The following is a 13,162-nucleotide window of genomic DNA, read 5'->3' as shown; positions in this document are numbered from 1 at the left end:
CTTAGAGGTTTTTAAGGTCAGGCTTGACAAAGCCCTGGCTGGGATGATTTAACTGGGATTTGGTCCTGCTTCGAGCAGGGGGTTGGACTAGATGACCTTCTGGGGTCCCTTCCAACCCTTATATTCTATGATTCTAAGGATTCCGTACACCATTTTTTTTTATAATTAGTCACTACACAATACTGTCTAGCCATGTTAGAGGTCACACTCATTGCTGGTATCACCACTTGGTATGCTTCACAGGGCAGGAGCGAGTATGGGCTAATTTTCCTGTTTTCTTGTACTGGTACAGACCTGCATGGCACATACTAGACTAGTGCTGTCAAAGCCATCACACTGGTACAGGTAGCCTCCTGGCTGGCTCAACCCTATTCAGAAAAGTGTGTAGCCAACTAATTGACCATACTTGTGATTCAATATTAAGACTGTTCAAGAGCTCAAATAACCAAGCTCAGCAAATTCATTGTCTAAAGTCAAAGAAATATAGGAAAAAAGCGTTAATACATAACCAGTCTTTCCCAGGAATTGAAGTCTCACTGCATATTCAGTTCACCTTACACAGAAGATGTGCTTCCCTGGTTGATTGTTGAACATTTGCCAGCTGGCTTACTCCTGTTTGCCCTGGACATACAATTTCGTGAAGCTGAGTGGCAATACTATCAAGGACTTCTTTAAAGCTATCTGGTAAAGCTGTCTTAGCTACAGCTCATGGGAGAACTTTCTTTTATAAGTGGTGCAGCTTGCCATAAGATCACACTCAACTAGCATCTAGAGTTATAGAATCTCCTCTCTGCATGTGCCCTACATTTTGTGCCACAGAGGTTTAATGTTTTAATGCATGACCTTGGTATCACAGGATTATTTAGTCTCTCATCCTGCCTTACTCTAAATCCTACTATAAAATTTGTATTCCTCTAGCATTACTTCATAGGCATTACCTGCCTGGAGAACTTGGTCCCATTTTTAGGTGCTGAATAGCGTCCCTGATTTCCTCAGTAGAGTTATGCAATCTCCTAAAAACATAAGTAGGGTCTCTCTCTGTGTCTGGTGAGCTGTATGGACCAGCAAGTCCTAGCATACTATTATCTGGGTTATCCCTTTCCCTATTTGAGGCTGCCTGCTTAGCAACTTCTCTAGGGGGACCCTTCAGGCCTGTGTTGCTGAGTTTGATACATCAGTAGTGGAGTTAGTTTCCTGTAGATGCCATTTTCCAGGTAACCTACGGAATGGACAGTAACCAACTATACTGCAGTGTCAGTATCTAATATTGGTACTGACATCGTAAAAGAAATATACATAGAACCAGACACTAAGCAAGGTTGTTTTGAATAACATAAGCCTTAAATAGGATGCAGTGGTCACTGATCCCAAATTACGAATTGTGCTACAGAGAATTTAACACCTTCCCAATCCACTTTAGTTTTTGCTATACATGGAGGACAATGCGATCTACCTAATTGTTCATCATTAATAAGGGCTGGCAATTTTTTTCAGTATTCTCTAATGAACGGGTTACAATGGGTAATGCATAATTCCCATAAGCAGTGAAAATAACTTCTCTAATTTCTTGATTTTTCCATTACCTTTTTATTATTTATTTGTTTCAATTATTTGGTTGCTTTGCTATTAGCCCTAGAATTGATCTTCCAGTTCACAGCTAAGCTACGCTGGGGTGGGGTGCGAGAGTCATATCTATTCTTTGGTTAAACTTCAGTCCCTGAAGCGCTCAGACCAGCACCTAAAATAAATTCATTAAAGGAATTAAAGAAAAAAACTAGGAGCACTGCCTGCTAAGAGACCTGAGACTCACCCCCACTAAATAACTCACAAGAAAGGGAGTGAGGTGGACCTAGGAATCTACCTTACATGTCTTATAAGGCTATCATTAGATCATCAGCCCAAAGGGCTCCCTCCCACCTCGCCTTTTAAACATTTGTGTCTCATTAGCTCATGACAGATTACACAGGGTGGGGAATATAATCTCATGCATCATGACCCAATATAATTTCTTGTTTTAAAGAAGTTTTCTGACATATATAGAAATTTGCCTTGGATGATTGACTATCCATGCTACTTGCAAATCAGCAGGCAGCCTGCTGGCCAATTACCTGAGTATTTTCTCAAGTACAGTAGTTTTGCACAATTATTCTACTGGGGTGGTTCTGCTGCTTACATAAAAGGTCATATAACATGAAAAATAACAAAAACTGACATTTTTCTCATACTCAAGTGGTATTTTTTCAAGTGGAACAAGGGGGACTTAGTGAAATAATCATTGCTTTTTGACATCTATGACTGCAGTGAAATCATATTACAAAAGGCACAGAAGGTCTATTGCAGCAGACCATGGTTAGTGCTTTAGAAATATTTTAAAAGACAGATCAGATATCAGATAAACTTGGAGCACTGAAGTTCTGTCTCAGGCCACTAGATGGTGATCCTTGTAAGTCGGGGCTCAGGTAAATACATAATGAAGGTTAAAGCTTAGCCTAAAAAAAAAAAAATCATGTAATTTGAATAAGAAAAATCAGTTAAAATGCAAAATTATTTTCATCATTAAAATAAAAAACAATCTACACAGTATTGTAGAGAAGTAGTTCTCACTTTTCCACAGTAGGACCTCAGATTACAATGTAAAAACAATTTGCTGTAGGATCATAAAAACTATTGCACAAAGAATATTGCAAAGCACCTAAGGTTATTTTGATACTGCCTTTTGCATCAGCACATTTAAAGCATATTTTGAAAACATAATTATGAACAAAGGAAAAGGAAGATATAGGACTTAATGATAGAAATGTTTTATTAATCAAATATATTTACATTTCTTTGTCTTTTCTTTAAATGTGTGCCTTTTTCATTTAAACACTGGTTATCTTTACAGTTTATGTCACAAGAATACAGCTACATGCATGACTTATTGGTCCTTTGCAGTAAAAAAAAAAAAAAAAAAGACGCAATTTTATGAGGTTTAAAAAATGCAAGCAAGCTGTTTACCATTCTAAGTACAGTGTCATTATTATTCTTATGACAACAAAGGACTCTTCCAGCATACCGTACACTTACTGCATGGCTATTTGCCCTTTTCTAGATTGGCTTGATGATGGCTAAACTTTCCAAAATGAGACAAATCAGAGGAAAAAGCACAATCTCAAAATGTTTTATTTTATGGAAACTCATACACAGAAGGTATTTGGAAGCAACAAAAAAGTGCACTAATGATAAATTTAAAATAAGTCCTAGCAATACAGAACTTTCAAAAGTAGTGAGGACTTTTACCACTTCTTTATTTTCAAATATTTATAGTTTAGCAACCACATCTGTTTGGCAGCTATCAGACACGCCATATACCCTAATGGCACCATACAAGTGATAAAGAACAATTTTAAAAAGAGAGAAGTATACCAAAGAAAGTAACAGATCCACACATCACAGCCTTTGAGTTTTTAGTGTCGAATGTGCTGTAATTATTACATTGCTCAAATCTCTGTTCTTGTTCAAAAGAAAACTGTCATTTTGGTGTTTAAAAAGTTCATATTATTTGTCAGCTGTGATTTCTTAAGGGGCCTGAAGCTTTTCTAAGAAGTGTGTGTGAGGGAGAGAAAGAGACTTCATTCTGTGTGTATGTGAACATTAGAAATGTATACAATTTTAGATATATTGTAAAAGGTTTTGGATTTTGCAGTATGGGAAGAATGTTATACTTGTACATATTTACCAAACTTCAAAAGGGAGATCTCAACAGTTTCAGAAATTCAGAAATGGTAGGCACATAACTACTATTGTTTGAGGTAATCATACCTTACTTACTGTTTTAATTCACTGTGTTCAAGCATATAAGATTATAGCCTTAATGGACCCAAATGCACAATTACTACATCGATACCCAAATAGAAACTCACTCAGCATTCAGTAAGAGTAGAAAGCAACTAGATTTTGTTTAGTTCAATTCAGGATGCGTTTTAGCTTGTCAATACTCTCAAGGACAGTTTTACATTTACTATATTGTAATAGATGCACACTGTTGCACTGAATAACTTGAGAGTGAAACATCCACTCTGAAATCACGTATTTTTTTGCACAGACTTGCATTTGTATGCTGCCAGCTATATTGTGAAAGTGCCTTAGTAAAGCGACAATGCAATAATTAAAAATGTGCTTGGAAATCAGGCACAACATAGTGAATAAAATGAGCAAATACAATAAAATGTCCTTTGGAAGTACAAAATAATTCCTGCAAAAATTATGCTTTTCACGGGAATGTTTAAAAACAAATCCCAACAAACTCCTAAAAGAATGCAGTTAGTCTTCAAATCTTTTGGTCCACATTCAGGAAAGCACTTTAAGCACATGATGAAGGCCATCACTTTTCAGCAATGGAGTTATGCACAACTTTAATTTTAAGTACAGGTTTAAGTGGTTTTCTGAACTGTCCCTTAAAAACTACTGCAAAGCATAGGCCTGACCTTATGAGATACTGAGTGCTCTGATCTGCCACTGATTTCACCTCATAGAAAAATGAGAGAATACCTTGATAATACAAAAACATAGTTTGCTGATACAACATGTAGCTCACATTTGCCTATCAGAGTTTAGCATATCTCATTTCTCACCTAACTTTGATGCAAAACATACTTATTTCTGCAGTTTATGATTAAATAATTCCATAATTTACAATAGTGATGAGAGTCTTGCTCTGTTCAAGTGCTGAATAGGACTGTTGCATTATATTGGGATTATTTAATTAGTAAACTAGAGTAATGTGTGTGCATCATGGTACTACCAGAGATGTGCTAAAAGGTTTAGAAGCAGTTCTGGTCTCTCTAAAATAGACATGGCCCAAATCCAAACACTCCCAAATGTTAGGAAAATACAGATATGGTTCTGAACTCTGCTGCTTAAGCCAATTACTACTGTGAATAAAATGATGCCTAAATTCTGACCTTTAAACTGTAATATTTGATACCTAGCTATTCATGTTACCTGGCTCTCATCCTATAGAAAATCAGATGAATACTAGATTAGAACCTCAAATAATTCAAAGGATAAATCTGGTGGATAAGCATCCATAAAGTTGGACTCTTACCCAAGCTTATCCAAATCTCTTTGGTCTAGAAACAGTGCTGGAAAACTCAAGCGGAAAATGCCTTTTTACTAGATTTCTGCTACTTTCTGATTTTTTAATCGAGTACTTATAAACAACTTGAAAATTAGGATAGGGCAAAAAGAATTAATCTGGTTTTTCATCACAAAACAAAATTACAATTTAGCCTCCATGATATAGCAAGACCCCCCAAACTGGCTCCATCCCATTATCTTAAAATTGCAGTGTTTGCAATGAAACAGAGAACATTTTAAAAAATTAAATGTGAAAACTGATCTTTTATTAAACAAAATTATGAAATTAAAACACATCAATTTTTATCCTTGAAAAGAGACCATTTTTGAGTGAAAATTAGTCCAGAAAATTCAGCCCTTTTTTTGTTAAATTGAACCCATTTAAAGAATTGTTGAGGTTTTCAGATGATGCTGTGAATACTTCAGACAGCCCGTAATGCAAGACCACACAATGTGGATGAAACACTGAAAAATAATATAAAAACTGGCAAATAGAGTATCTTGACTGTGAACGGTTATGGTGTGTAGTATGCCAGCAATAAGATAGGAAGAACACATGGCTACAAATGACCAGCAATCTCTTGAAATACAAAATGATGACAAATTGGGAGAGTTCTTAACAAAAGCAAGATGTTAGCACCAAAAACTAGGCCAGACCTAGGAATGGGCTGTATTTCTATCATCTTATTGCCCTTCATTCGCCAATACCACCTCCTTTTTTCAAACTCCCTCCTCCGGCACTGGAATCCCGCATTCCTGTGAGTACAAGCTCTGAAGTAGGTAGGACACTCATTTTCCTAGTAGCATCCCAATGTGCATGTAGCTGTTGAAGAAAGCTTGTGTACCATATATTGGGTGAAATCCTGGGCACACTGAAGTTAACAGGAGTATTGCCATTGACTTCAGTGAGGCCAGGATTCACTCCTTGTATTTATAAATAATGTTAGGAAATCAAGATCCAGCATCTCTCTGATTACCTCTGCTCTGGGTTGCCATGTGCTCATGTTTCTTTACCATCTTAGAATAACACATAGAAACATCAACAGAGCTGTGTGGAAAGAAAAGTTAGCAGTCCTGTTTGATGGTGTTTGATTTAAAGAGGCAATGCTTTCCGCAATCTTTTTTTTGAGCAGAAGTCACCATTGAAACTGATGAGGGTGTGCTGCCTAATATCTGATGAGATGATATGCCAGTTGCATAAGTGCCTACCAACTCAGGAGACTAGGCATTTCTTTAAAGGTGAGTAACATGTAACCTATACCCCCACCGCCACAAAGGACTTCACTCACACATAAACATTTACTCTTTTTAAAAAAATATGAACTGTATTCAAAGGGATATATTTTTAATTCTGAATGCTTTAAGGATTAGTGGTTAAAATCCTTGCCCTGCTGAAGCAATGGCAACATTCTCATTGTCTCCATTGGGGCAGGATTTCACCTAATGTGTGCAACTGCCAATAAAAAACACATCACATTAGCTGTGCCTGTTCAGAAAGTATACAGCCTGAAGGTGTTTAGCCTTTCCCACATGCACACATTAAGTACTCTATACTATTGTTTATATATCTTTTTGAGGACAGGTCTTTCCTTGATAAGTGTGTATAAACTCCCTTTAGCATTAATGGGAATTAAGCTCTTGGCTTGAATGAAAATTAGGTAGAGCTCTATAAAGTGACTGCAATGAAGCTACACACAAGACTCCTGGATTCAGGTTTTGTTGCAATCTTGAAACTGGCTGAGTTTGTTGAAAGTTTCAGGTAACCTGGGATTGCTTTCAAATGAACCTGAGCCAATAAGGTACAAATATCTGGACACTGTAAAATAGGCTACAGTAGACTTTTGAGTAACAAATCATTACATCAACCTCCTAAATAAAATCTAATCTTTTTTATTTTGCTTCTTATTGTAGGACTTTCAGCTAGAGAATTTATTAACCTTAGAGTTTTACTGAAAACACTTTCTTTCTCTTTAAACAGTGATATTGTGTTTCAAAGCTCTAGGTGTTACAGTATGTTCCTTGCTGATAGTCTTACACAACTGTATATCTATAGACATGAAAAACGTTTCTTGTTTGGGTTTCCCAGGAACTTTGTACCAGGACAAAATTGTCTAATAAAACCATGTAGATGGAAAAAGTGTGCAAAAATGTAAAGTTTGGAACCATGATATGAAATGTCCTTTGGTCTGAGGAACTGAGTACTGATTCAGATATGGTTCTAAAACACTTTCCATTGCACCATTCAGACACAAGAATTTCTATTATAGCCATGTCAAGACCAACCCAACCAAATATAAGGACTAGTTCTGGGTCCTTTGAGTCATGCTTCAAAAAAAGGTGCAACAATAAACAAGTCCATGTGCATTTGCAGTCATAACTATAGGCAGAAGAACCCTTGCGTTTCCTCGCTTTGGTATTAAATAACAATGATAAAGGCTTTTAGAAATAAAGCAATACATGGTGGGACTTGAAATGTTAGCAGTCCCAGGTTATTTGTCCATTGAAATAAGTCTTATCCCTAGTCATAAATAAATAATCTCTTTCCTGGTTTTACTTCCATGCCAGGATCAATATCTCTTAACATCTTACTTATTTTATTACTGCTTTTGGTTTTCTGGGACTGATTGAAAGTTGCTCAGAGGAAATCTTTGGTTTTGCTTAAGTGTCCGTGACATTTAATCATGACTTTCCTTGCAGTTTAATTCCAACCAGTCAATCAGTTAATCCACTTCAATTGATTCTGTGCTTTCTGTTATTGGCTTGCACTCATTGGGCATCCTCTGGTGTCGACTCAGCTGGGTGGCTTGTGTGAAGCTCCTCTCACACCTCTCGCACCTGGTGAAGGCAAGAGAGAAAATTGAGACTGGGGAGCTGCTCTTGGGGGGAGGCGAGGAGTGATGGGCTTTGTCTCATCCTGTCTAATCAGAACAGACACTCAAAAGTGGCTTCAGATTTTACCGGCTCAAGAGGTTTAATTGGTGGCTACTTCCAAGACCTTAATGCCTATGATGGGACAAGGCCTGTCTGATTCAGAACAGAGGAATCTGTCAATAGACAGGGGGAAGGTGATTTCTCCAGAGAGGCCTGTCCTGCTGTAGCTCTGATCACTGTCAGTTCAAATAGATAAAGAACAAAAAGAGATTTTTAGGAGTGAGCCATCAAAGCAGCAGCTTGGCTGCAGTTTTCTGCTCTGTAACCCCCGAGGAGAAATTGATGACAAATAGAATTTCACCTTCTGCTAATTTAAAAATCAGAAATTCACCTACTGAAAGAAGAGAAGCTGTAGAGCAATAATTTCTTAGTGTAATAAGAGAAAAACTCTGTATTTATCTATTACTATATAGTTGGGTTTACTTTAAACAATCTGGTAGGATTAGTGCTTGGTTAATCAATTGTCTGAAAACATCCACAGCATTTGATATAGTTGTGGGGAGGGGGTGAGAAGAATTCTTACAATCAGCAGTGTGTGTTTCATTGTCTTTTAAGTCTTTTCATTACCCTTCCCCCCTCTCCAGTGAACTATAATCTGTGGCAAAATAATCAGAGAATTAAGATATGAAGTTTGAGGGAAAAGAAAAAGGGTTTCTCTAGTTCAGAATGAGTCATCTGGCCCTCTAGTAAAAGAGAATCCACTGTGTCTCTCATTTTAACTTCTTCCCATATTGTGTCCTCTTAATTAGCATTGTGAATGCTAGATATAATTGTACAATGAGCTAGGAATACAGCAGATTTTTCACTGTAAGTCTCTCACTCATAAAGCCACCATTAATTTAATGGAGCTGTGTGATGTTGTATCTTCATCAATAAAAGCATCACTATAATGAATTAATTTCCAATCTTCAAAAAGTGAGGAAAACAATGGCTGTTACCTTGTATCCATCTTTCTCTCTTCAGTATTATAAATCAGTGGTTCTCAACCAGAGGTACACATGCCCCTGGGGCTACACAGAGGTCTACTGCGGGTACATCAACTTATCTAGATATTTGTCTACCTTAACTGCAGGCTACATAAAAAGCAATAGTGAAGTCAGTACAAACTAAAATTTCATTCAGACAATAACTTGTTTATATGGCTCTATATACTGTACACTGAAATGTAAGTACAATATTTATATTCCAATCGATTTATTTTATAATTATATGGTAAAAATGAGAACATAAGCAATTTTTCAGTGGTAGTATGCTGCGTTGTATTTTTGTATTTTTATGTCTGATTTTGTAAGCAAGTAGTTTTTAAGTGAGGTGAAACTTGGGGGTATGCAAGACAAATCAGACTCCTGAAAGTGGTATAGCAGTCTGGAAAGGTTGAAAACCACCCATATAAATTACTGAAGGTGATTTATTACAGGATTTGCCATTTACAAAAAAAGAGTAAGAAGATATTTACATACATTCATAATTGTGATATGTTCTACATGTTAGTCATTTTTAGAAAAAAAAATGTTTAGGAACCCACAGCACAGATATTATTCATTCATCTAAGCTATTGTACCAGCACAGAACATCAAAGTCTGTATATTGTGTTTCTTTGATTGTCTTTCTGGGAATATTTTTAGCAGACTGTTCTACTGTTAAAAACTGCACTGTGATCTTGACAAATGTAAAATGTCAGCGTTAGGTCTGATACATTATCAGCTCAATGAAAATAACTCAGAAGTATTGATTGCCTAATGATTTTTGGTGTATTCATTAACGTCTATGTGCAGATCATCCTCTCTCCAGAGTTCCTGAAGTGCTGATGACACATTAGTGTATTGCTGATTGTTTATTAGAAAACTGATTAGTTACAGGATTAGTATGTCAAAATATACTACTTTTCATTACTTGACAAACTTGCAAATTATATTCTTATATATAAAAAATCATGAAGGAACTGGAATCAGTTTTGGTGCCAGGATTTGTTTAGGCTATACAAGTCTCTGCAATTTCCTCAACTTTGCATTTTGTTATTTGATATATGTGTGTTGTGTACACATTCTAGACCAATACAGACCTATGTAGATCTACACAGCAGTGTTTACCTATATATTGCATATATGATATATGTAGGCTAAGATTTTTCAAACATGTGTCTGAAAAATTAGGCTTCTAAATTAACATTTGGATACACAAAAAAGTGGCTTGATTTGCAGAGGTGTTGAATAAACTAGAAATCCCAGTAAAGTTAATAGGAGCTGAGGGTACACATCATTTTTGAAAATCATGCTACGTGTTTAGGTGCCTAAATAATTTTTGGTATAACTGTCTCGACAGCAATTTGAAAAGTTAAAAGTCCATTGCTAAAAATGTGGACCAGGAACGAAGGAAGGAAATCACTTCAATATGTAAATATTTAGTGAACCAGTTTGTTTACAAATGTTAATTTTGTATGTGTGGCCCAGATTCAACAAAGCACTTTATGTGCATATGTAATCCCATTCCTATTCAGCAAAAACCTTAAACTCATGCTTAAATCCCATTAAAAAGAATGGGACTATGCATATGCTTAGTTTAAAATGCTTAAAATTAAACACATATTCAAGTGTTTTGTTGGTTTGGGGCTAGGTTGCTCAGCACACTGGAGGATCAAGCTGTAAGTAAATATCCAGATATGAACAGATGAGGTGGGCCATCACAGCCATCAGTATCACAGGCTTAGGATAAAGTAGAAGGAAAGAAAAACAGAAAGTGGACAGTGAAAAGGAAATAAATTTTCCAGCATTGTGCTGTGGGTTTTCTCTGTAATGGCTGTCCTTTCCCACATACTCGCTGTAAAGTAATTGGTGTAGTATGCTGTATTCTTCAAATGGACCAACAAAGACAGATACATGCATATATTGAGCCATAAGTGTTTAATGTTGTGCGCTAGTTAAGTAAACTGATAATTGGCAGGGAAGGCGGTAGGCATCTAGTATATGTGGAAGCAAAAATGTTCCTTAAAGTTATTGCAGAGAGACAATAGTTCAGGTCAACAGTGATCACTAACAAGGCTAACATGTAGATCATAACCCATCCTGATTCTCTCTGAGATTTTCGGCCAGATTTTCAGACCAGCCTCAACGCAATCTTTATTTTTGAAGGTGAAGATTTGTTATTACATAATTGTGGCTGTAACTATTAGTAGTTATTCTTCCTACTACCTGCTATGAAGGTGCAATCAGAGGGGACAGATGTTCTGTACAACCACTAATAATTATTTCTAAAATGCATTGTGGGTTTCATTTACCCCCGAGCAGAAGGCCAACAAAAGAGCCATGCACTAAAGTTCCACATAAGCTCTTTGAGAGCCCTTTGTGGGACTTAAGTGGTCCATAGGCCCCGTGTCAGGCTCACACACAAGAATGATTTAAAACTGTGCCACCAAGTTAGAGGCCATTACTGAAAACTGGATCCTTGTTGTTTTTCATACAGTGACACCATATGCAAGATGTAGCAAGCTCTTGCTTTGTCCACAGCACATATCCCTCTTTTACTAATTTGATTAAGGGCGGCGGGAGGGGAGAGAAAGAAGGGAGTGTACATACTTTCGCTTTGCTCAATAGCATGGCTGGTTTTCTAAGGATCTCAAACAGCATTGACATCATGGTGGTTTTTCAGGAAGTACTGTTTGGCCAAATAGTACCCATGTCACTGTTCTCCTAGTTTGCTGCACAGAACCCTGTCACTGTTAGTGGTTGTCACAGCAGCAACATCATGTTCCTTTAACTCATCTTTAGCTAATGTCACTGAACTGGAACAGGCTGTAGTAGTAGAACATAGGATAGTGGCTTGCTCAATAATTTTCTGCTTTTTCCTACCTTTTAATTTGGTTGAGAGCTTTGTTCCAGATTAAGAGCCATAGTGGAGACTTCAGTGAGATAAGAATACATAAAACATTACAATGATGAGGCTCAGTTCCTAGCTTTTGATGATGAAAAGAAATCCCTTCCAACTGGACCTGCTGCCCAGACAATGTAGCCAGAGCTTTGATTACACATAACCTCACTTAGCTTTTTTTTAATCTATAGGGAAATGCAAATAGAAAAGTCTCCCTCTCACACACAGCTAGACCTTGCAGCAAAAGAACCTTCTCCCACACTGAACCAATCACAGACTACCCCTTTAATAATAATTTTTAAATAATTTTTAAACAAATTGTGAAGGGATTTTAAAATATTTGTCTTTTTTAAAATTGTGAGCACACAACTCTACATGCAAAAAAGTGCATGAAGTTGTGTGACTAATCTGTGTGCATAATCACTGTGATTCTGTGTATATTAGGCCAATATTGTATAAATGGCTAGTTAAATGCTTACCTGGCCCTTTAAAATTAAAAAATATTTAAAAAAACAGCAACTTTCTGAACATATGTCTATTATCTGTTTTGTTAATTGCAAGAATATTTCCAAAGCCTATTCAGCTAGAACACGTTAAACTCTGTCTACATTGCCATGATTGCCTGTCCTTTAGGGGTATGGTGAATTTAAACCAATGGACTTTTTAGTTTTGCACTTTTTAAGTAAGCATATGCTCAAATCCCCTTTGTAAATATATATATATTATAAAGTACATTGCAAAGCAAAACCACAAAAATTGTCTTTGAACCATGTACTACTACTTGATATTTAAAAATAGCCTCAGAATGTGTTTGGGGTTTTTCCTTTTTGTTTTTTATTTTTGTTTTAACTTTAGAATCAATCCCTCAATTCTTTCTTCTGCTGGAAGATTTGGCAGCAACTTAGGAGGATCTGAATGGTGGTGATATACAAACCAATAATAGTATCTATCTTTTAAATAGTCCTTTTCATCAGTAGATCTCAAAGTAATTGATAATCTTTTTACTGTATTTATCCTCACAACACCTCTGTGAGGTACATAAGCTGCAGCTCGGTCTCTCCCCACAACTGAAGGGGAGGGTAAATCGATTTCTGGATAATCTTATGCGCACCCCCCTGCATGCTGGTCCGCATCAGTGCAGGGGTCTGCACTTGTGGAGAAGCTTGCAGGATCAGCACATAAGAATATGGATCCCCGCCTCTGACATCTGGGGACAGGGAGAGTTGGAGCTCCAGTTTAGCTCCATGTG

General features: G+C 36.7%; 1 protein-coding gene across 1 annotated transcript in view; it reads right to left on the bottom strand.

Moving 5' to 3' along the window:
- Positions 1–2,814: 2,814 nt before the first annotated feature.
- The window catches only part of PRDM6 (PR/SET domain 6), a 98,554-nt gene continuing 88,206 nt past the window's right edge, over positions 2,815–13,162 (bottom strand). The window contains exon 8 of the mRNA XM_048849423.2: positions 2,815–7,953. Coding sequence (XP_048705380.2) covers positions 7,839–7,953 — 115 coding nt within the window. The 3' untranslated portion in view covers positions 2,815–7,838. The remainder of the gene's footprint in view (positions 7,954–13,162) is intronic.

This window comes from Caretta caretta, chromosome 5 (assembly GCF_965140235.1).
Source record: "Caretta caretta isolate rCarCar2 chromosome 5, rCarCar1.hap1, whole genome shotgun sequence".
Taxonomy (NCBI): domain Eukaryota; kingdom Metazoa; phylum Chordata; order Testudines; family Cheloniidae; genus Caretta; species Caretta caretta.
The sequence above is the reverse complement of the archived record's forward strand: the minus strand, read 5'-3'. Positions and strand labels throughout refer to the sequence as shown.